The sequence below is a fragment of the Necator americanus genome, chromosome II (genome assembly GCF_031761385.1).
Source record: "Necator americanus strain Aroian chromosome II, whole genome shotgun sequence".
NCBI lineage: Eukaryota > Metazoa > Nematoda > Chromadorea > Rhabditida > Ancylostomatidae > Necator > Necator americanus.
In genome coordinates this window covers 19,042,018-19,066,924 of record NC_087372.1, presented here as the reverse complement: position 1 = coordinate 19,066,924, position 24,907 = coordinate 19,042,018, and the positions used below count along the sequence as shown (strand labels likewise).

Below are 24,907 nucleotides of genomic sequence, written 5' to 3'. Positions count from 1 at the left end.
ATGCGGCCGCGACGGCTCCTTCCCCTCCTTGCCTTGCTTTTCTCGATCAAACACTCCACTTCACAACGACCGACCGAAGACATCTTCCGAAATCTATTCCCTATTCAGCCTCCTCACTGTTCCAGAACACCGATAGTCATCGCTCAAGCCTCCACAAGTTAGTTGCCTTTTTACATACGGCCTACAGTTTTTTAGAACAGTGAGAAAATCCGGGCTTCTGTCCAAATTCCCTTGTGGTTCATGTGTGCATGCCTTTGTATTAGCGTAATTATCAATCTTCGTCGCCATTTTGATGTTTCTGCGTGTTTTCAATTTGACGCTATTGATCAGCAGTTTCGAAAATTACGATGTCGAAGCACCAGCAATTTGCAGATGTACTGTATGAGTTTCTTTTGTCAATCTAATACAGTAACCTGTTATTGACAACATTGCTGCGTTCCATAAAAATGTTTCTGAATTATCCGGACGGTCACAGGTCATCTCAAGTGAAACCTCGGATCTTCGCAGTGTACAGAAAATCGAAAGAATATGATTGTTGATGGGGGTCTGCAGTTACTACTTCATGTGGTGACCATTTTCGCTTTTTTAGTTCGGATTAGTTTGGCTTACATGTTCTGGCTCGTAGCTTACATACTGTTTAACCAAAGTATTAGGTTTTTTTTTTGGAAAAACTGCTTCTGGGAAAGTGTTCCTTATCCGTATTTGGAAACAATTTTATGACCTACTTCAAACTGAGTACTAGGTACATAATTTCGTATTTTTACTAAGTATTGCAAGTTCGAAATACCTCACTAGCGTGAAGCTAGCACAAGAGAAACCATGGAATTCTTAAAATATTGTCTCATCTCGCAAGTACGATTTCGCTGGTTCTTTTGTAGATTTGATTGTAGAAAACAAAGGAAGGCACAGTTGAGATTGAAAAATTGAAGTTATCTTGAAAGATGAAGAAAGTGTCGCACTATTGCTGGCATGATACAGTAGTTTTCAGTTTTGCTTAGCAGTCTCGAGACTGTGAAAAAAGCTAAAAGACCTTTCCGCTTTTATATGAGGTTGCCCTTTTTATCAGTGCATTCTCATTGCCTAGTGTAATGCATCTCATTGCATGGATTCCCAGAAGTACTTTTTCTTAGTTTTCTTAGCTTCAGTCGGCCTATTTGGAAATGTTAAAGGAATCTTTTCTCTTAACCCACATTTTGACAATGTAGCACCAATTCCGAAAATTGAGAAGATCTACTCACTGAAAGGGGGGCTTCGCTGGAGATCAAGGTAGTAGTACAATATTAGGAATCCTTTTCATAGGTAACTTCGTTTTCCGCTCATTTCGTCAGAGCGGGGTTGGGGTACATAGTAATGGAATCTGCTTTTCGTTTCTTTGGAAAATGACAGTGGAATCTTTGAATTACGCACTGTGAACCGAGCTTAGTCGGTCACACATTCGAAATTCTGAACTATTTTAGGGATCGGTAGTGACAGGTTCTAGCATCGTTAGATTTGGTGTCCACTTGCCAGTCCTAACGCGAACCCATCATTTAGCCGTACAGCTATTTGATAGATCTGCTTAATCCCGATTTTGTCTCTCTTTCCTCCTCATCCAGGCATGTGTCACGTTTACGACGCCGTTAAGGTGCGAATGCAGCGATTTCGCGAGGCGGTATGCAGATGCAGTTCTACATTGGGTTGCACACGACCGTCTGTTTCCGGCTGGAGGAGGGCGTCCCCGTTGCTTCTAACCGTACCGACCATATATCGCAGTCTCAAGAACAGCCCGCATTTTCATGGCTCCACACCATTCGACTAGACAGGCTCGAACACCATCATCCGGTATTTCTTCCGTTACTATATTGTTTTGGAAAGTTATGTCCAGAAATAGCTACAGGTGACTCAACGATACCAATTCGGCATTCCTGAAGTGAGAGCGGACTGCATCTGTGAATGCAATGCTGCTTCCGACAGCTGCACCGCCGAGTCCCACCAATACACGCAGTGTCCTGAGGATCCTGGCCGCGACTTCGTGAGTCAACGTGTTTCAGAGTAAGTTGTCATCACCATCGTTTTTTTTTCAGCTCACTTCTTGTTATCGCACATTTTTGCCTAATCAGTCTCCTATTGGATGTCCTCCTGGCAGCAATGCGAAGCTCTGCTGTGAAGTCAAGTTCAGGCCTTACAGGCAAGTTTCCTATATCATCCGGTGAAATTTTACATTTATTCAGGCACTTGTTTCATCCAATACGAGATAAAGTGACCGTTCTGGAAGAAATTGTAACATGTCACAATGACAGAAAAAAATTAATTATAAATTATTGATAAGAGTTCTACCAACACCTTCATTTGTTAGTTCCTTTGACGTTCGTGCCAGGTAAGAAGGAATGGCGAAGAACTGACGTTGAAATATTTTTTCATCTATCGTGACTTCATTCCTGTGAATCACTGCAACCATTTTTTTCTCTCACAGCGAGTTTCACAACAAACACCATGCACCATCAACTCACTAAAAGGGGACCTTTATTTCTTGGATCCCACCATGTAATTGGATCAAGGTCCAGAAGTTGAAAGAAAACTGTATCTAATAGTTAATAGAAGAACCACAATTGAACACATTAGATACGTTGCGAAGGAAAAGCAGATGATAATGCGCAGTACTGCTGAACGGAAAAATATCTAGTAATTTGTCAAAATTTTGTCTAACTAACCTCATCAAGTATTTTCGTTGTTTTTTCGATACTCTGCATTCGTTCACTGATTTTCCATCTACTCAAAGTTATAGGCGATAGTTTAGCACTGTAGTTAAACTGATACCGCCATGAAGGTGACAAAAGAATGATAACTCGTTCTGTTTGGAATTCTCCAACAGAAATTAAGTGCTCCACCAGAAGAATTCCAGTCAATGGATCGTTGTTATACTGGAATTGATATGCGGATGAACGATCGAGAGCACATAGGTCAAGATGAATTCCTAAGTAGCCAAAAAACCCTCAGAACTCTTAGTAAATTATTTTGACATATATGTGTATCTAAATTTGAATAAATAAGTGAAAATTTAGGTAGTGATAGACTCAACAGACATAAATTTAGTCTCACTACTTCGGAAATATGCGTACTAAAAATATTTTTTGAATCCAGATGTATTTGCCGCTGGCCAAGTGTTCGTGGCAAAATAGTAACATTTCAACAATCACTAAAGATAGCTTGTTATTCAGTTTCAGTTATAAATCAAAAAAGTTGCGTCAAAGTTTGCGAATCTCCCTGCATCGGTTTCCATGAAAATGTTTTCAACTTCAATCCCTCTTTGAAAAGTTTTTTTTTTTTTTTTTTGAAAACCTAGAGAATAAGGAAATAAATATATTCATCTGTAGCGTAGGCAGAGTTTGCTGGCCTTTGCCGATTCTGCCTCTATCACCAACATACGTAACAAAATGGGTAGTTATAAACGAAGGACTACTACTTTTTACTTTTCTACTCTAGGAATCAAACTTACACAGCAGTGAAGTTGGAACAACCGTCAACGTTCGCCACTTTCGTCTACACCGCCTACGACTACAGTAATGGTCGTTGGATAGAAAAGGACCACAGTACCATTAGATCTCAACTGGATGGAGGGACCCAGGATAGGTACGTTACGTACGTACGTACAAAGCCGATGATGTCAAGTTCTCCCAACAGGGCGTTAGCTTCTTTATGAAATTTTTGCAGCTTTCAATTAGGAAAAAAGTACTCCTACTTGTTCCCGAAATGTTTCCTAATATGCGTTCTCAGAAATTACTCTAAGGTTAGACGTCGGACACTTGCCAACTTTTTTAGATACCTCGATTCTCTCGGACGAATAGCTCTGTCAGTGTCAGCAGGAGGTCGAGTATCACATCAGCTTGAAACAGGAATGTACTTCGCGAATTCCAATCCTGGAGGAGAGATGGATGAACTAAGAAAACAACCATTGAACGAAATTACAGACAATAAGTGGGTCTGCTCTTTCTTTTTGCAAATGGTGTGTGTGATTGTTTCCTATGTAGACATTCCACGTAGTGTCTTCTGTACAACTGATTAATTAATTCGTTCCAGTTTCGATAGACTGGGATGGTACCGAGTAGACGAAAGTGGAAGGTTCCATGTCAATAACGGCATAGTTAAGATGGAAGAAATTCACAAAGCGAAGGTAACTGGTCAGTTATCACGTGCACAAGAGTTTATTGGTGGAATTGGTTCCAGGTGAAAAACTGCCACGATCAGACCTACAGAAGTATAATCGATGCAAAAAATTACGTGAGTTTTCTCCTTGTCTAATCTCTCAGAGTTCTAGTAATTGAATTAATTTAAGTCCTTTGAATACTTTTCTTAATCTTCTCTTTGCACCTCCGTTTCTGTTTACTGATTCCTTCTTTCTGATTCAGATGCCCGGAAATTTCAACCTTTCGCGCCCATTGGAAATGGTGTATCCATGGATTCAGAGCGCTCGGATCTATGATGGCTCTCAACGTCAGGTGATTGTTACCCATGCCGAAGGGACTAATCTTCACATCACACTACAAGGTACTAGTTCGAATGTTCTGTTCTCTTGAAACCTCGGCATATTCTGTCTGTGTTTTGCTATAGTGTGCCTACGAGGTTTTTAGATGGAACCTTTATCTGCCTGACGTTTCGGCTTTTTCGCCGTCTTCAGAGGCCTAAATAGAGGATGACTGGAACAATGCTACGTTTATCCCGTCAAGTGCCACACCACCCTGGGTCAGTGTTTCGATAATCGTTCAGGGTAGTGAAAACAGAAACCTATCTACATTGAAAATGGTCTTACGTTTTGCTCCACCGGATGTGGCGCGGCTGGTCTCACGCACTTGTCACTCAGTGTACCAGCGATGGTTCTTCGATTCTGCTCATGAAGCAGATCGCCAGTACTGGTGCTAATCGTTGACCCATTGCTAGCCCTCTCAGTTGCGCGAAATAATTTCCTGACCATCTGAAGATATTACAATTCAGTGTTATTTGTCCTTACGGAAAAACAGGCGATCTTGGAACTCAAATAAAAATCAAAAGCCGTTTGTTAAAACAGACTATATGATAGATACTGCATCTGTGAAGTTAATATAGGAATTTGGAAAAAGACTGCACACAAATGGGGGAATATATGAGATTGAGTGCTTGATATGTAATGCAACTTACGTTGGGGAGACCGGTAGGAATGTTGGAGTGAGAATTAATGAACACATGGCCGGAAAACGACGAAAAAGTTTGATAACACCACTAGGAAGGCACAGACATGAGGCCCACAACGGGAACGATTACGATGTGAAATGCGTTATACTGGCTCACGAAACAGAAATATCGGCAAGGAAGACGTTGGAGGCGTTTTTTATTCTTAAAAGAAACCCTTCAATGAATAATAGGAATGAATGCTCGTCCATAACGAATGAGTTCTTGCCACTTGTACCGCTCTGTGACCTATAACCGCCTGATATTCTGTGTGTAGATCAAATAATCTATGTCGTCGCTGGTGATCTAATAATAGTAATACTCATTCGCTGGTACACTGAGTGACAAGTGCGTGAGACCAGCCGCGCCACATCCGGTGGAGCAAAACGTAAGACCATTTTCAATGTAGATAGGTTTCTGTTTTCACTACCCTGAACGATTATCGAAACACTGACCCAGGGTGGTGTGACACTTGACGGGATAAACGTAGCATTGTTCCAGTCATCCTCTATTTAGGCCTCTGAAGACGGCGAAAAAGCCGAAACGTCAGGCAGATAAAGGTTCCATCTAAAAACCTCGTAGGCACACTATAGCAAAACACTACAAGGTAGTATTTTGTACTTGGTGCTTTGCATCTGGAATGCTAGTAATCGCACTTCTCCATTTTACTTAATACTTTTAGTGAATGGGGATGCTGATGGACACCGTCTTGTTTTCTTTCACAACGCCTCAAAGATCTCAGATTTCACTGGGACAATCATTGTCGACTCGAGGAGCAACAGGTCAGTTTAATTGAATGTATTAATTCTGGTTCGCTTATAGATCTACTACTCAGGTACTTCAACGTTACATTGTACGGTGCGTCCGGTAAGATCAACGGGGCGGTGAGGTACTCGATTCACCGCGATTCTGACGAGATTTTCTCTTTTACAACTTACGTCCACGATCTCAATGTGAGTTTACTTTTGGTATATGCCAACGTATAGTTCACTACGTGCAACGTCGGAAGTGAAAATCAAAGTATTTCTGTCTAGGCGTCAAACCGATCGATGATCATTCCTCTGCCAGCCGTGGTGGAATCTGGGCCGAGGATCATCTGCATGTATGCTGATGAACAACGTGAAGAGCAAGCATTATGCCGCATAGTACAGTACCACGAGACTCCACTGGAGGTAAGTTTCTTGAATACGGAGTTGGTCTATGATAGGCTGAAAAGTCAGTACTGTTTGGGATTTGAAGTAGCGTTAATGTTTGCAGAAATGTAGGCATATAAACGAACCATTTGATTTTGGAGGCAGAGGCCAACTCTTCTAATTAATTTTCTGGATAGCAGTTATTTTTAGATTTTTCAGATTGACATTGAGCACAACACTTGGCACGAGATGGTGGGAAGTTGCCCTTCATGCAATCAAATAAACCTTACAGGTCTTTCAAAGTGAGTTTCTTTCCGAGGCTTCCGTTCTTTTCGCGTTCCTCCTTGAAGGGATTTTTTCCTCCACAGGTATTTGAATCCGATGTCGTGGGTGAACGGCGTTTCATCGCTCGGCGAATTCGTCATGATGGCTACCGACATCCTTGTGTATGTGTGCGTGCTTGTGGTGGTCTACGTCATCCTCACCAAGATCGTCATTCCCATCTGTAAATGTTGGATCTGTCCTATGTACATAATGTCACAACCGAGACCAAAGTCAAAGAGGAGGGTGAAGAGCACCAAGAATGCAGAGGACGAAGGAATGAGGGTGTGACGATCACGCCGCCTTTGCATGAACTGCCACAGCCGCATCTCCGCCGCGTCTCGCATAACTATGAACTCCTTCAGGTGTAATCATGACCAAAATGTCTTACATTATTGATCTGAGTGTCTTTGTGATGTGCCGATTGTTGTGTGCCAAAGTGTTCCTTTCGCCGATATTTTTATTAACACAGTATAAATCTGCTAGTCATTTGAGCTGTTTTTGATTTCGCCGATATCGATAGCTCTTATTAGGCGCTCCCACCCATCCGGTAGCTTGTTTTTTTTCTATTTCTCAGCAAACTTCCACTGTATTGTGATGATGATCCGGGTATTTTCATGTATGTGCTCTTCGATTGTGATATATATATATATATTAAAAATAGAATAGAATAAAGATTTACTCAATATTTGAGCTGGTGACGAAGTTCTTGGGAAACCTATCAAGTGCAACCCCAAGCATCTGCGAGGTGATTTAAGTTCGCTGATATTTTTTCATAAACAATTGTGCTCGAAAGAATAGTATAGGATCTAATAAGAACTCGCAAAAGATGTCGATGCTTCAGAAACTGGAGGGAAGGGAATGCAGTAAATGGAGAAGGCTGAAAGTGCGATTGGCACCGGGGGCTCAGATCATTGGTGGGTGAAGACCGGCGGATCTGCAGAAGCATGCAAAAAGAGAAAACTTTTATTTCCAAGCGGTGTGCAGAGGAGGTGCGCTTGCTGTCGAACGAGATAACGAAGGCTTAGATGTTGCGTCAATGGCGTGGTCGGGCACTGATATTCAACTCCAAAAGTGGATGGGCAATTTTCGCTTCCGAAATTGACGACTATAAAGTATTTCCAGTCAATAATGCACAAGTGCGCGAAAAAAGGAGCAAAAATTTCCAAAAAAAACTACCGAAAACATGGGAAGAAAGAGCCGCGACTAGATAGTCGGTGCCATCGACCGATGAAGGCGGTGTCCAGCTTCGGCTTGAGCGATCTTGATATGTGCTCTCATGGAAGAAATTACATTCCGACACAATGGTTAATTATTCTTTCGTCAAAAATAAATAGGTGATATCTGCACGATTAACATCATTACGTGATCTTTATTGTCAGTAATAATTGCATTGAAAGTGGGTCATAGGTCCACCTCTGTAGAATGACATTTTATTCGTTAGTGCCGTATGTCGTCAGAGAATACCGAATGATGCCTGTCGGACACGTCAACCTTCGCAGAAGAACGGAAGAGCAAAACAGACGAACAAGGCTGAATAACGTTCCCAAGAACGTGGAACTCCATCGAAACGTAATTTTTCAGAAGTGCCAACTGTTCCCGTGTCCTCTATCAAAATTTCGGCAGATTTTAACTACTTTTTTAAATTATTTGTTTTTTATTTCAGTGAATGGCAACCAGGCCTTGTCAGAGAATCAAAAAGTCTACATAGCATAAATCCTTGTTAACTGTAATGATTCATTCAACAGTTGAACTTCTTTCTGCAGTGTAGACACTATTTATAAAACAGTAGATATTTTCAGAAATTTTCCCCGTTTCCTATCTCTGATTCTCTGTTAAAAATTCCCCGAGGAAGAATCTTCCGCTCTACATCGTAGTGATGTTCTGTTTTCTTTATCTAACTGATATTTTCTTCTTCGGGTCATTAATGTGGAGCACAATGCATGAAAACTATCATTTTTGATACCTTTTGGTTTTCTCATTTCGATATCTAGAAGACAGCGCCGCTGAAGCTGAGATTGATGTTCCGCGTGGGGAAAGGACAATTCCCGAAAGTTACGTTGAATACGTTAGTCTTCGCGCTCCAAAAAAGAGAATTTGAATCTACGAGGCGACACATATACTAGTCCACCAATTATCGAGCGTGTTGAAATAAGTTGAAAAAAAGGAAATGTTCATTTCTTTTCTTCTTTTCCGATGTTCTTCTCAAAACAAAAGCTTGCAACAAATTTATAAATAGTGTACCTCATACTATCGCATAGTTAATCCATGTTTTCTTATTTTTCAATGTTTTTTTTTTGCCATTTTTTGTTTCATACCTCACCATATTCCCTCCAGGAACAAAAAGGACAAATGTCGCGAGAGTTCTCAGCGGCCTTAAAAACTGAAATTCGAAAATGCTCCATTTTTTCCATTTTACGCTCCATTTCAGTGATATGAAAGGACAAGAACGAAACAAGGAAAACAGTAAAACCAGAAGAATCAGGCCACGTTGTCGTTTAGAAGAAGAAGTTCTCTATCATATAACATAAAAGAATTTGCAAATACCCTTATTTCACGTGTATTTTTAGGTTTGAAAGAAAACGCTCGCGACTTATTACTCAATCTGATGTAGGTTTTTGTGGAGCTTATTCTTTCTTTTGGCTTCTTCTTTGGCTCAAATGCAGCATTTGCAAAAATGTTGAATGGTTGGTTCTCCCATTCTTGCATATAAAGGGTTCGAATGATGATATGAAAGTCGAGCTCAAGTTACACTCAGGTCAAACATGAAGCACGGTACAGTTGCGTCGTCGCGCTCGAAGCGACGCGGTGCGGTTAGCTATTGGAATCGAGATGTGACCACGAACTGCAGCAATGAATAGTGGTAGTAGGGGTCCCCACTCGATCTTAACCGCTGCGCTCCACCGCACCGCTTGCAGCGCAACCGATTACGCAACTGCATCGCGCTTCGCGTTGTTTTGACTCTGGTATAGGTCCCGCATTGTGTAAGTCGTGTGTGTAAAGGGTTGTTTTGCCAGGTAATTCCACCAGAAATCCATTCAATACTAACTCAATGTTAAGGAGACTGCGTCAATTATGGTGTGATTGGGGAGTGTTGATTGTTGATTGCTTTCATTTCATCGCACCTGTGGATTTTTCATTTCATCGCACCTGCGACAAGACGTTCTCAAGGTGCTTAACTTTGATTGTTACGCAGATCTGTTCCTTAAGGTGACCTTGTGCGTAAATTAACAACTTTCTTGAAGCTTTTTTTCGCCAGATGTTTCCTTTGGCGCTGAAAAGTGAATGATGCAATGCGATCACGCTGCTTCCTAGGGAAGCACGGGAGAAAACTGAAAACTGTAGCCATCAGGATGAGAATTGCCCCTCCCTGTCTAAAGGAAAACGCATGTGTTAAGTCTGCGTTCGAGAACCGTCTATAATTCCTGCAAATAACGTTTCCGTTCATCTTTGATAAACGAGGTAATTGCTAAACATCTTCTGCACGAAGTCACAAGAAGGAAGGTTCACCATATAAATAAAAATAAAATAAATAAATGATAAGATAAGATAAGATAGATAAAAATATTTATATAAATAAAAAAAGAAAAGCAATAAATATGGCCGAAGATGTGTTCTCTTCCTCACCCTCCAACTGTTATCATTAGAATGTCATGTCGTCCAATTTTACACATTTAGGTCAAAACGAGCTGAAGGCAAGGGTGAGTGCGTGAGCACCAGCGATTGGGGTGGGACTCTTAGCAGCTCCGTTTGGACTGCAGAGATAGGTGAAGACCCCACTGTGTCACTTCCAGCGCAATCACCTATGGATACCAGGGAGGGGGATCCGTTCTGACACTACTGTATACTGTTTCGGGCAGCCAGAACGGTTGTCAACGCAGTAAGCTATGAGCCACCGTTTCTATTGTAATGGTGGTGAATGAACTCGAGGAGGATTTCAGATAGTAAACGGTTATCAGTAAACGAGGAACTGGCGCGCTGCTGATGGATGTAAAAACATAGGGTAGCCACAGAATGTTTTATGTGAACGCAGTTGGTGAAGGTCACAGGAAAACGGGAGTATGAGGCACACGGGGGAAGAAGGCTGCTTTGTGGCAACATCGCGCTCACACATGGATGAACACATTCAGAGGCGAAAATGCAGATGCTTATGTCTAGACGAATGTGACAGCCTCGTTGATCATTTTCATTAGGCTGAGCGAGAATGAACGGCATGAAGAATCGACCCGTTTTCGTTGACATGTTATTGTCATTCAGTACCATTAAAACAGCTTCTTTCGCCGGGAGAGCATCCATTCTTTATCGGATACACAGGGGTGCCCCGAAATTAACTCTCGCAAGTGAAAGAAAAATGAATTTGCAATTTTTATTGTTAAAAGCAAATGTAAAATACATGCCACGGAGTGTTCAACCAAAAAATGAAATAAATTTCTAAAAACACTGTCCATCAGATAATGGTCATTCGAACGCGTGCACTTCCATTGGGATTACGGAAATTTTTTTCTCGAATCCTCGTTTTTAACTCAAGGATGGTCGTTGGGTGTATGTAGATGAACACATTGCCCATAAGAAAAATAGCACACAGACAAATATGCACCTTAATTGTGATGACCTCGAAATTCCCGATGAGCAACAATCGCACTATCATCATTTTTTTTTAAAAGGACTTCACAGCACGTTGTGAACCGATCCGCAGGTTCATTATTACTAAATGGCAAATAGTTGTGTACTGAAGGATGCCACACTCACCTGTCTACCAACTCCTCAAGGCTACTACTACTACATTCAAAATTCCTCACTTTCCTGTGTCACCCTCTATAAAATCTTAGCAAAGGTTTTCAAACAAATCTAATCATTTTGAATGTGGTACCACATCTCGAAGGAACGATAATCTAACACGCATGTACGAATCCGGTCAACTAGGGTGGGTATAGTGACCTCCGTAATTACGAAGGTCAACTGGAAGTGATTTCATCGGCACTAACTTTCTTCTCCTTAGTTACGAGCAATCTCTGGTTTTCACTGTTCGATTCATGTGGTTCTGATAATTTCTGTTCTTTTGCCTGGAACATGCCATTTACATCGATCGCCCTTATCAAATCGATAACTGCGCTCAGTTTAACCGCAGTTGAACCGGCCATGTTCGTTGTCCATACCAAGATCCATAATGTCCGATTTGGAACTTCTGCTTGAAGTCGCATTGTTTAAGATGTAAACGTATGATTACTCGTGTGCTTATCCACACTTTGGCATTGGAATAATGTTGATTCACTTCTGATTATCAGACTACGATGTCGCCTGTTGTTCCCGTAGTCTTATCACACGCTCAGAGTTCGCTCTGAACGGTTGGTCCGCTTTGCATTCAGTTATGTGTAAATATTCCTTCGAACTTTTTCTAAGCTCATTACCGAGTTCACGATTGCTTTCTAGTCGCTTCAACCTCTTGGTTTACTACTGTTAGATATTTATTTACGGCCTCTGTTGTGAATGTTTTCATTTTTAGAAGAATGACTAAATCAAAAGTGTTCGTCATCGGTGTTGGAATGACAAAATTTTGTAAACCAGGATCTCGTGACTGGGATTATCCAGATATGGTAAAGGAAGCTGGTACGTCGCGTTTTAGACTACCATTTTTGCGTAACAATCACATTTATCCCGTTTAGTTGACAGATTCAAGATGAATTTTGACTGAAACCATCAATCTGTCGCGTTAATGACTGAACCTATGATCATTATTTGTGTTTTGTCATAAGATTGGTGATTGTTTCAGGAGGTCGATTAGAATTAGTTCTTGTGTTCACTTCTTATGCCAAACTTTTCATGTCGCTCATAGTGAAAGTATGGAGATAATGAGCAGCGTTCACTAATCTTTTAGGAGTTAGTAGAGCTATGTAAATAGATTGTTATTGAACCCATGCAACATTCAACAGGGGTTAGTTGAATCTCAACTCTGGCACCAAATTGCAGCGGATTCTTAGAAAGTCTTGGTTGATCAATGGTAGCTGCGGAGACCGTGCAATTTTGGAGAAACCTCTTTCCATTGCGCTACCTACGCTTTAGTCGCAAAAGTAACAGTAAGAAAACATGTGCTGTCACTTCTTTCCAGAAAAGCCTAGAAATGAAGTCATTTAAACGAAGAAATTACCGTGAACGTTGTTCTACTCTTTAAAGGAGCCTCATTTAATTACTCTCCTCCCGAGAGTTATTGATTTTCCTTATAGTTTTAGCAGGGTAGTTGTTAACATCTTAAGGTGAAATCTGAGGTAAGGAGCGATTTTGTAGAGTGCATTTTGCGGATTTTTCCCCGAATAAATAAGTGGAGGAAGCTCCTGCTCATATTTTTCGAAGAATAAAGCTTTCCTCATCGGCCAAGTTCAAGAACTATTTTAGTGAACATGGCGCTAGATGATTGCAAACTGAAATATTCGGACATTCAGCAGGCTACTGTTGGATACCTGTTTGGAGGTACCTGCTGTGGACAAAGGGCTCTTTATGAGCTCGGATTTACCGGGATACCTATCTTCAATGTGAGAATTCTCCGAAAATCTTCTTCAGTTCCAGAAAAGTTGATGTACCATTTCAAGGTGAACAATGCATGCGCTTCTGGGTCATCAGGACTATTTCTGTGTAAGCAAATACTTGAAAGCGGTGAGTTTCAGTTTCTGCAACAAGATTAGGAAAAGTCTGCATTCTCTTCCTGGATTTCAAGGTAACGCTGATGTTGTACTTGCGTGTGGCTTCGAAAAAATGGCCACGGGATCTTTGGATACTCAAGCTGGCAACAGTGATGACAGAGCTCTGTCTGTGGACAATCATATCCAAGTACGTGCTGATTTTTTCTACTGCTCACGTGAAAAAACGGTTGTCTGTAGGTAATGGCAGATACCTACGGCCTTTTCCCCGCTCCTATGACTGCCCAGATGTTCGGAAATGCTGGAAAAGAACATATGGAAAAATACGGTGAGACATTGGTGGAATGGAAGGAGAATTGTATGTAACTGTTAATGATATTAACTTAAAATTTTGATGCAGGTACAAAACGAGAACATTTTGCAAAAATTGCTTGGAAGAATCACCTGCACTCTGTTCATAACTCGTAAGTGTTGATGTTCATTTTAGAGTCAACTGTTACTTCGTTCGCACAAATTGATTCTTCGTTTCAGCAACTCGCAATTTACCAAAGAGTTCAGTCTTGACCAGGTGCTCAATGCCAGAAAGATTTATGACTTTATGGGACTCCTCGAGTGCAGGTGAGCAGCGGGTGAAACCGTAAAGAGGTTCCCATAGATTTTCCCATAAATTTCTCCGACACATTACGGGTGCCCAAGGAGACGCAATCATGCCTCGACGAAGCCACGCTCTTGTCGTTCGTAGAGACAAAGGCAGCCATTCTAAATGTTTTCTAACTACGAAGATGAACAGTGCAGTTATAAGGAAATATGAAAAGAAAAGTTCACGGTGAGAGTTGTCGAAATTACTGAATCAAATAGATCAGTAAGGAAAAACGACTATAGAAGTTGGTGACTAGAGACCTAGGGGTTTGATCACCATAACTGAACAGACCGAAACAGTGGTTCAGTGGAATGTATTTGTTATAAAGTAGACGGAGAACGGTGCAAGTAATATGAGCGAAGTAATGAGTGGGCAGAGCGTTGTCTGCCGCACTCTTGGACGGTACAAATCGTTATGCCACGGAAATAACCGTAACAGCGGACGGTACTTTATATCACGCCCCTTATTTATCATCGGGGTCGATGATACTGCCGTTGCGACAAATTAGTAAATTATGACAACAATTTCTAGTTCGAAGAATCTTTTCCTTCGTACGGCTCTACTGTTGCGGAGTTTGTGGAGTGTGGTGGGTGGTGCGTTGAGTTGATAGTGGCTTCTCGATGGTGAATTGCTGATGGTGGCTTTAGAGTTCGGCTTGGTGCGGGTGCGTTGATGACGGCTGGTGGCTTGCTGATGGCTTCTTGATGACGATGACAGCTGAGGCGTTCAGTTAGTGGTTACTTCTTGTATGTCCGCTTCGTGGCCGACCGGGATAATATGCTTTTGTGCACGAACAACATGTTTATACAACAGATAATGAGCTGATGTTAACGTTGTACATTTTCTCGTATTGAAACACGAGATCGAACCTGTACCGTGTACGGCACGTTTTAGGTGAAAGTTTTGTTTTCCCACTGCTTAACGTATAGAGATAGTGCAGTAAGAGTACACTGACGATATGCGCATGTTGCTGTCGCCATTTTTAGCGTCGGCGAATACCCACAGGCGCATTTTGCCACCTTGTTGAGAAATGGATCTGGGAACGGAGATTACCGCGTTATTGACGTCTTCACAAAGTTCGTTCCATCAGATGACTGGATCAAGGGCGTCTCTCCATTCTAGATGTTTGTGTCCAAACAATTCTCTCATCCTTGCTTTAAGTTTCACAAGTAGAGGTCCAGCGAGTCCGATAGGATCATAAACCGAGTTCATTTGACTCAAGATCTCTTTTTTCGTCAGTTGACTGACTGGTCGGAAATGCGTCGTAACTTTGAAATTATCTCGGATTGCACGAACATCGGAGTTATTTACCAAATAGAATGCCTAACGTGCAACGCCATTTATATTGGAGAAACTGGAAGGATGCTGAACGTGCGTATCAAGGAACATTTGGCTGGTAAAAGGCGAGGGAGTTCGATGACACCGTTAGGCCGCCACAAAAATGATAAGCATAATGGAAATGAGTTTGAAATAAAATGTACAATATTAGCCCACGAGAAAGAAATATCTGCTAAGAAGGCATTGGAAGCATTCTGGATTTCCGTCAGGAATCCGTCCATGAATAACAAAAATGAGTGCTTATCAATTACTTCTTGCCGTTCGTAACACTCTGTGAGCTATAAGATTGCCCCACATGCAGTCCCTTAACGTTATCCAGACACCAGTACTTAAGGATACTGCACAGTGCGTAGATCTCATTCGCCTTGGTGACAATCTTTAAGAATGCGGTGGTTTACCAACTCCGCTAGTCGGTGGAACTGGTCAGTTGTTTTCCTTTCAAGGTCTTGCGTGGTATACTTGGAACAATATCGAGGGTTGGCGAGGAGAGAGGAGGAGTTTGATGGGATATGCTGAGTATCAAAGACCTCGAACCATTTTCAGGCCCTTGAAAAAGAGTTTGTCGAAACGTCAGGCCAATGAAAAAGTTTCACCTAAACCTCGTTGGCAAAACAAGAAGACATTAATACACTATCTCGGATTGCATTGTAGTCGACACCCAGAAATTTTAGAGAACCATTTTCCAGTCTATCACGAATCGGTATTTGAGAATTAACCTCATTTGAATTTGGTATGTATTCCCTCAAATTCATACCGACTTTCGCGAATAGTATCTTGGATTCTCGATACTTTTGTAGAGCTTCCTCTACAGTGTCAGCAGTCATCATGATATTATCAATATATAGGTTCTTGCCAATTTCAGCGGCGAGATCCGTGTTCTGGCTGTTCAAGAATGACGCCAAGCAAATACTAAGAATGTTTGGAGATGCTGTTACTCCGAAAGGGAGTCTCTTGAACCTGAAGTGTACCAGGTTATCTCTTGTTGGTGGGAGGTTCATGTTTTTCAGGCACAAAAATCTGCACATGTCTCTATTTGAAGAGACTAAGTGGATTTGAGTGAAGGCCTCAATATCGCAACTTAGAATCATTTTGTTGAATCTTGATGCTAACAAAATGTCGTGAATTTTGTTAATGAATGACTCTCCTTTGTGGATCACGCCTGAATGCGGCATGTATTAGACTCCTACAGCGCTAGCTTCATTGTCTTCGAATTGCTCGATAAATTCGGTTTCCTCGTAATTTTTGAGGATTTTGCTGTGCTATTCACGTTGTACATGGCTTTGCTGGAGCATATTTTGCAGTGATTCCAGGCGGCGAACAGCTACAGCGTAGTTATTCTCAAGTTCAGAAATGTTTCTTTTCAAAGGGAGTGGAGCAAATATGCGTCCTTGTTCAAACAAAATTCTCTTTGAATATTCGTCAAGGTATCTGTGGATCATGTCGCCTATTGGACACTCTTGTGCTGATATACCAAGGCCTTCGAGTTTGAACATTTTTCTCAAAATATCTTGCTCGCTGTTTTCATGTACAGCAGTGTGTCCGTAGCACAGATTATCTTTTTTGTTCTCTCTTTTAAACAACTTTTTTTTTAACAACTCTTTTTCCGTAAATTGCAGATACGAATACGGTTATTGCGATGTGTAGACCAGTGGAAGTCTTTACCAAGTGAGAAGGGCCAATTACTGGATCATGATAGTAGTCTAGCCCTACTAAACTACATGGGGTTTGGTGTTCCCCTCTAATCTTTTGTTTGCCAGGCAAATGTTGTTTTCTTTGAGAAATTCGATGTCGACTGTCGGTTTACACTTGGAAATCCGTTTGTGATCACTGGTTTAGTCTGAATTCTCATGTCAATCACTTCACCGTAGGCCGTACCAATTCTCATATGTACTATATGACTTTTGAAGCTCTCAATATGTCCACCTATTCCGGACATTGAACAGATTTCAGTTGTTTCTCGAGGTAGACCAAAACGTTCGGCTTCTTCAATCACCGTTCTCTGTGCTCCAGAATCGGAGAAAAAGAGCACTTTCTCGAATTCTTTCTTATTGCAACTCCAAATGTTCCCTTCATTCGTCATGAGAACTAACTGGGATGCGTTATTTATTGATGCTATATCTGAAGTATCTGAAGATAATTTCTCAGCGCCTGCGTGAGTATTATTGGACGTTACTTTTCTTCCGTCGTAATGATTTGCTGGATTTTTCCGGTTGCAATTCGGTGCGTATACCGATCTTGGGTTCTTCTGACCATTTATATCCCTTTGACTTAAATTCCATGCTGGCACCTAATTTTTCTGCTGCTTTGTTTCCTTCTTAAAGCATAGACTAAGATGGTCAGGACACATTGGAAACAGTCTGGTTTCTGACAATCAAAGCTGGTATGGTTAGGTGAACAGGATTTCCAGCATTTGTTATCATCTTTTATTATTTTGCGTCGATTGTTCTGGTCAGTAACTGTTCTGCACAACATTGGCGGATGATGACCCTTGTGGCAAAATAAGCACCACTCATTGGCTAGAGGTCGCTGGCTGATGTACTTCTCTTTTGAAGTACTCACTTTATTGTTTATTGAGTGACCCAATCTGTTCTCGATATAACCTTTTGCGGCAACTTCTTTCTTTATCTGCGCCAGAAGGTCCTTGATTGTTTGTTGCTGGAGTGCTTGGACAGGTATCAGAACAGGTTTTATGATGTCCTTTGGGAATTTGGCTATGATGGTTTCGCACCATATGGAGTCACAGGTATTTCGCACATCATATCCCGCCGATATCATTTGATTGACCAAGACTTGAATGGGTGCGTGTAAAGAGGGTCCCGGCGGAATTTCGAGCATGCCCCGGTCATGCTTCGTCAGAGCAATTAGCGATGGTGCGTGTCCTAAAGAGATTCACTTTCATTGGTACCTAAATAGCTGACTTTGCTTACCTACCGCTAACCATACGCTGCATCACCGGCCAGGATATAATTCACTGTCTACTAAATTGTTTTGGAGATTCATACACATTCACTGCAATTTTGTGACGTGAGGTGATCTCAATTTTGTAATCGTACCAGAAGCAAGAGAGATCCTCACGTGAAATATGAGATAAGGATGTATCAAATAGCTTCAAAATACGTGCATAAAAAATTTCGTTAGAAAGAACATTCCAGGTTTCAAAAGTAACGGTAATGAGAATTATCGTTATCCTGTAACTCCCAAGCTTTTTTGTAGCCTAATTTATTTCTGGACAGAGGGACCTTCTATATCTCTGACTTCTTGGAACTTACAGGAAGAAAAAGAGCTCAAATTTCGTATGATTTCTAGACTTTCTGAAGATGATATAAAGACAAACTCACTCCCTTTCTTTATTAGAACACCATACAAAATGCCATATACTTCTATCTAACACTATTATTCTTTGACTTATTCGGTAATTTCGACAGCTCATACCACTCTCCTTTGCATATTTTCTTGTAACTCCGCAGTTTTCTGCGTCTCTGTGGCTAGAAGAACATCTAAGACGGATATCTGCGTCTTCCTGAACGACTGGAGCGAGGTATGTTCGCGTATCCGCCGGCATATCCACTGGGTACGCTATGTCTCGGAGGCATTCGCGGAGAATGCGCCGGGACCCTCTTTACCGTTCCCCGACTTGAATTTGATCAAAAACAGATGAACAGCTATCTGCGGACTTGTTTGCTGGTCTCATGTTGATCAGTTTTTTAGACTATTTGAGACCTATTTGTGGTTTTATTGCAGTATGTTTCCTGCAATCTTTTTATGATCCAGTCGTACTTTTCTGGAATTAGTTTTATGCTTTTTATGGCACTCTGAGCTCTGCCTCTCGAGCTTTCCTTGAGTAACAGTGTTTTTTTTCTACGACATCTAGCTCTTTGCTTTTGTGAACTGGTGTCTCGAAAATAGCCAATTATTCGGCGAACTCTTCAGCATCTCCGTGAAATTTTGGTAGAGATGCCTGAGGAGGTTTTATCGATCGATAACGGAATTGTTCTGTTTGATTCTGTACCGATTCGACTGAATTTGGCAACCCTGATTGTGAAGTGCTCGGTTCACTCTCATTATGGTTGCTATTTTGTTCGCCGTCGTCATTTTGTGTGATTTGGGTTTCTACCTCATCTAAATTTTGGTTTTCACTACTTGTACAGCGGGTAGTGTACCCGAGTTTTACACTCATTCTGTCCAAAATGCAACTGTTTTCGTCTAATCGTAAAGGTAACATGAATGTGAGGTTATTTGCCTTTGCTACAGCTATTTACAATTGAGATTCATCTTCAATTTGCTCTACTTCGAGCATTACATCTTTCTTCTCAAATTTATTTTTACAGTTTCTGTACTCGTCCCTTATTTCATTGTACAATTTTTGCAGATTTTCTCTGCCTTCTCTAATCTGCCTGATACCGCTCTTTAAGAGAGTAATTGTTGATCTTTTTTTCTTTTTTCGTAGCTCTCTTCGTCTACAGTGGGATAATCAACTTTTGTTGTGTACTCCTTATATCTGGAGACTAAATTTTTGTGTGATGTGCTCAACACAATTGGGGTCCTATGGAAATGAAGAATCTTTTTTTTTTTTGGCAAATTCATTCCGAAATTTACTCTGCTGTGATTAGTCAGAGATTTAGCTCTAGGTACTGGGTTCGAGAGCGAGATTACTCACAATTGAGGTGAGTCACTCTAATTAACTTCAGAGATTTAACTCCAGGTACGTTGTGTATGGGAGAAAATTACTCACAACTTTGGTGAGTTACTCTGATTTATTTCGGAGATTTAACTCCAGGTACTTTGTACAGGAGCGTTCCCAAAAGTGGGATGAATCAATTGATTCTAGGTATTTGGTTAGACCTGTGTGCTCTTTATTAATGAACGAGTCTCTTCTCCTGGCCTCAAAGGTGCTACTCTTTGACGCGAGAGTATTGGCTTGTTTTAGCCGATGCACCAGACTGTAGAAGTGGGTGACTAGAGACCTAGGGTTGTTTTTATTATAATGTAGACAGAGAACGGTGCAAGTAATATGAGCGAAGTAATGAGTGGGCAGAGCGTTGCCGCACTCTTGGACGGTACAAATCGTTATGCCATGAAAATAACCATAACAGCGAACGGTACTTTATACCACGTCCCTTATTTAACATCGGAGTCGATGGAAAAACAACTACAAATTAGGAGCCCAGGTGCAATGAGCTCGCAATTTGGATAGAAAATTGACTTCTATTAGAGGTATTCCAGTAGATGTATCTGATTTTCCAAGGCAGTTCAACAGCTTGCCAACTATGCTTATCCTAACTTATCTAAAAAATGCTCTAGGATTATTGATGAAATCAGGATCGTTTTCAGCGAGTCAGTAATGCAGCGTACGACTAACGTTAGGTAGGCAGAATGTGGCAGCAACGACAGTGCATTGCTAAAATACTCAGACGTGATCGAAGCAAATTCGAGAATTTGAGGGAACCGTTCATCCACTGTCGAGCAGTGGTATTCTTCTTGCTTGATTTAAATTCTTCAAAGAGTTTGACCTTATTAACGAGAAGGCGATGTTTTTGTACTTGTGGACATCAGTAATCTTTTTTTTTTTGCGCATGGGTGTAGAGTAGTTACACGTATATGCTTAGGTGTGTTCAATAACAATCAAACTATTTTAGTCCCACATCCGATGGATCTGCGGCTGCAGTACTGTGTTCGGAGCGATTCCTCGAGAAGAATCCCCATTTAAAGACTCAAGCAGTTGAAATCGTTGGTTCGTAGTCCTATTTACGAAATAGTCATTTCAAAACCTGCATTAATTCATTTTCAAGCACTAAAACTCGGGACAGATCTGCCATCTGTGTTCAAAGAGAACAGCAACATAAAAATGATCGGATTTGATATGATCCAGAAGATCTCGTCGGAACTCTACAAGGAAGCAGGCATTACACCAGATGATGTGCAGGTCAGCTCTGTTCTGCGCCACAAACACCTGCCCTGAGCTGATCGTTTTCAGGTGATTGAACTGCACGATTGTTTTGCTCCCAATGAACTCATCACCTACGAAGCGTTGGGCCTCTGCGATATTGGTAAAATCTGCATTTGCTGCCGATTCTGATTACTCCATATTCACAGCATTTCAGGCAAAGGAGGGACCATCGTAGACCGAGGAGACAACACGTACGGCGGAAAGTGGGTCATTAATCCTTCGGGTGGGCTCATCTCTAAGGGTCATCCGATCGGAGCGACAGGTCACTTAAATTCATAAAAGAGGTTATTGATCATTTGGGTGTTTGTGTTTAGGAGTGGCCCAAGTTGTCGAACTGTCTAATCAGCTACGAGGAAAATGTGGGAAACGCCAAGTGCCGAACTGTAAAATGGGAATGCAGCACAATATTGGTAAATCTTCTTTGGTTTTTCGATTATTTCAAGTTTAGGTGAATTTGGGCAGACAATGGTGGTGTAGTCAAAAAATTAGGTTCTTGGTTCCTCGCCACGTTGTACCGGGAGGAGCCTCGAGAAAATACGTGAAATTTCTAAATTAGAAACGATTAAGCGATGTTGGACGAAATGATTTTAGGGAATGCGATGTAGAATTTGCCGAAACTCATACTTTTCATCTTTAAGTGAGAAAGAAGCGTATGAGCATGGGATTACTGCGTGTTCCACCGGCGCGCAAATTCGACGCCGGTGGACCCGTCACACCCCTTTTTAGAATCTCTTTTCACATACATATATACACATACACATATACACACATACACACGTGACAGACTAAGCCCGTTATTATATAGCATGATTGTAGGACACCATGGTCAGTTTTCTTGTACACTTTTTTCAACGTATTTGTTTGATAATTTTAATTCAGTCTGCCCGCTTCTGTGTGATGTTGTTCGCTGTTTTTGTGATAAGGCCCTCTAGATAAGAATGCGAGAGCCTCGATGCGACAACGTTCATGTTCCAACCGTTGTTCTCCGTACTTTTACTCTTTAGTCTCTTTGTTTTGACTATTCTGGAACGATTTCTACTATTACAACGAATAGAACTTCTACGTTAACCGCTTCCAGGAATCGGTGGTGCCGGTGTGGTCGGTCTTTATCGACTAGCTTTCCCGCCATCTTCTTCAACATCAGCGACACCTCCGAGTAAAATGGGCGACTTTAAGTCCGACGTCATCTTCGAAGAGATCAAACAACGCATTAGTCAGGTGGGGTTTGCTCACATAGTGGTTCCATCTGTGGTTTTGTGCTACCACCGGTAACTCTGTCAAAAACCATCTGACTTTGTAGGTTTCGCCTCTTTTTTCAGTCTTCTTTTTTTTTAGCCCACTTTGTATAGATCTCCCAAAAATTAAATCAGTAGAAAAATTAAGTTAAAATTAAAAAATGATTTAGAACTGAGTTTGAAAGTTAAAGTCGAATTGATAATACAATTAAATAATAATAATACAATACAATAATTTGATAATATAGCGAGTCTTCAACTCGCTGTATTATCAAATTATTGTACAACTGTGACAACTAATTATTGTTCATCTGTGACATCCCATATTGACCGTTGAGGTGTGCTCTGTGGTAATTTATCACAACTACTTTGAGTTGAGAAGACAAAATTGCGGGCATTTGAAATTGCAAGAGTGTAACCAGCAAGCAATAAGCGATTGTACAGATTTTGTTGTAATTTTTCCGGTCTCGTCCTTCATTCTTCAGAGAAAATAAAGTTATAGAAATAAAACCTAAAGAACCAAGGATCCTCCGGTTGTTGCTTTTAAAGCATATTTTTATAATTGACGCATAGATTCGTAAACTATCTACCAGTAAAGCACTCCACCTCCTCGGATCCAGACGACCATGACATCTCTGTAGATGACATTAATGAATTTAAATCGGATTGCTACAGTACATCTTGTGTGTTCATACGTTTATTCGCTGATTTTTTTTACTCGACCACGTTCAACAGCGCAGCAGGACAGCATCCTGGAAACCTTCGTAGGGTGTTGTCTTAGCGTACTTCTTCTCCTGAAGAGTTGCATAATTTGCAATTTACACACTGCGACGCTTTGTACATATGTTTTGGTCCTGGAAGCTCATGGGCGCAGTTGAGATTTGAGAATGTCGTGCGAAAAATTAAGGAAGCCCAGTGACCAGGTGGCTACGAGACTTTTGCTTGTTTAGAGAACCCTATTCCAGAGAAAGTGAACCCGGTAGACCACGAAGAAAGTAAAGTCAACACCCTGCAAGTTCGAAGGTTTTTGTAACGCAGGCTGTCTCCATTTGAAACTTATAGATACTATTTGAAACAGGCGACGAGTGTATGAATATGAATATGCATATGAGATACTATGTGAAACAGGAAGGGGGGGGGGTTGGTCGATGAGTTGTAAGACTTGTCTGGGAGGATGAAAGATATTGACATATCGGTAGCCACCGCAAGTCATTGTATAGGCCAGACACATGTTCGTAAACCTCAAACGATTCTGAATTGAAGTGAACGTGGGGGCGCATCCCAAGCGGATTGATTAACGCCAGAAACTTTATCCTTTAACTTTATGGGTGGGAAATAGATGCTTGAACTTCCAGAATGTATTCTTCTGTTCATATCTTCTTCTCCTCCACAACGGTTTACCACCTCATAGTGGCGTGGAGGTGACTCTGGGCGTCAAACTGCGATGCACATCGGAGGTTCGCACTCCAGCAGGGTCTCCCAAGCTGAGAAGGAGTTCGACTCATCCGACATTCCGACTTCTTGGAATCTGAAGCCTACTCGCCGTGGCATGGCTGCTTAGTTTGGGGAAAAATCGTTTCGCCACTCCAGCATATGCACTGTCTCAGTACCCTGCACACTGGGCCCTGCCGTCTCAGACGTCGGACGGTATGGCGACCGGTGAGAGGCGATCAAATCTCAGGTTGCTCAGGACGTCATTGATTCTGGACCAATTCGACACACGCACGACTCTCCATGGAGACTGTTTCAGACTGTGTACTTACAACGCAAGAACAGTGTCCACAGACGCTGACCTGCATGCCCTTCTCGGAGGTGCAGAGCGTACCAAATTTCACGTGATTGCTCTGCAGGAGACCAAGTGCAAAAAGAGCGACGTACGACAGATGAATGACGGTACACTCGTCATTCGTGGTGAGAAGGTTCCGTCGCGAGATGTAGGCGGTATTGGTTTTGTTGTGTACCCATCCGTCGTCCATCTTGTCGATTCTCACGAGATCCTGTCACCTCGCCTGGCCATTCTTCGCCTCCGCCCTCTGCGTCAAAAACCCATCAGTATCATCAACTGTTACTCACCAACACAAGCAGCTGATGAATCCAAATTGGACGCGTTTTACGAGAAGCTGGAGGAAGTAATCTGCAACGAGAAGTCCTTCTACAAATTCGTTGTCGGAGACTTCAACGCAAAATTTAGAGAGGCTACGGAAGAGGAATACAGGATCGAGAGATCCGGACTAGGGGATCGGAATGAAAATGACAATCGTCTCGCCAGGCTGTTGTCCGCCGCTCGCCTCTTTCATGGGAACTCTCTTTTCATGAAAAAAGATCATCGTCGGTGGACATGGGAATCGCCCAAGGGCGCGACTCGTGCGGAGATCGACCACATGCTCACCAACCGGAGGTGGTGTCTACTTGACGTCTCAGTAGTACCATCCTTTTGTAGTGGTTCTGATCACCGTCTCCTTCGCGAAAATACGACTTAG

General features: G+C 41.7%; 2 protein-coding genes across 4 annotated transcripts; both read left to right on the top strand.

The window, feature by feature from the left end:
• RB195_018421 (uncharacterized protein) lies at positions 1–24,907 on the top strand (the record flags this gene model as incomplete). Of its 3 annotated transcripts, XM_064185876.1 has the most annotated exons (31): positions 1–157; positions 1,625–1,821; positions 1,877–2,011; positions 2,064–2,167; positions 3,463–3,609; positions 3,799–3,954; positions 4,057–4,150; positions 4,204–4,257; positions 4,386–4,524; positions 5,864–5,963; positions 6,017–6,134; positions 6,216–6,353; positions 6,534–6,616; positions 6,683–6,920; positions 8,630–8,703; positions 9,696–9,806; positions 12,139–12,242; positions 13,026–13,162; positions 13,220–13,283; positions 13,345–13,457; positions 13,508–13,595; positions 13,668–13,731; positions 13,799–13,885; positions 20,882–20,976; positions 21,035–21,168; positions 21,220–21,292; positions 21,347–21,454; positions 21,507–21,602; positions 22,271–22,410; positions 23,783–23,901; positions 23,962–24,907. In XM_064185876.1, the coding sequence occupies 31 exons, from the start codon at positions 1–3 to the stop codon at positions 24,905–24,907; spliced, it is 4,413 nt and encodes a 1,470-aa protein (XP_064041754.1). The 3 variants fall into 3 exon arrangements, with proteins under 3 accessions (XP_064041754.1, XP_064041757.1, XP_064041756.1); XM_064185875.1 differs by lacking the exons at positions 8,630–8,703; positions 9,696–9,806; positions 12,139–12,242; ... (12 more) ...; positions 23,783–23,901; positions 23,962–24,907 and having other exon boundaries at positions 6,683–6,926; XM_064185874.1 differs by lacking the exons at positions 1–157; positions 1,625–1,821; positions 1,877–2,011; ... (11 more) ...; positions 8,630–8,703; positions 9,696–9,806 and having other exon boundaries at positions 12,143–12,242; positions 23,839–23,988.
• RB195_018420 (uncharacterized protein) lies at positions 24,077–24,907 on the top strand (the record flags this gene model as incomplete). Its single annotated transcript, XM_064185873.1, has 1 exon — positions 24,077–24,907. The coding sequence occupies one exon, from the start codon at positions 24,077–24,079 to the stop codon at positions 24,905–24,907; it is 831 nt and encodes a 276-aa protein (XP_064041755.1).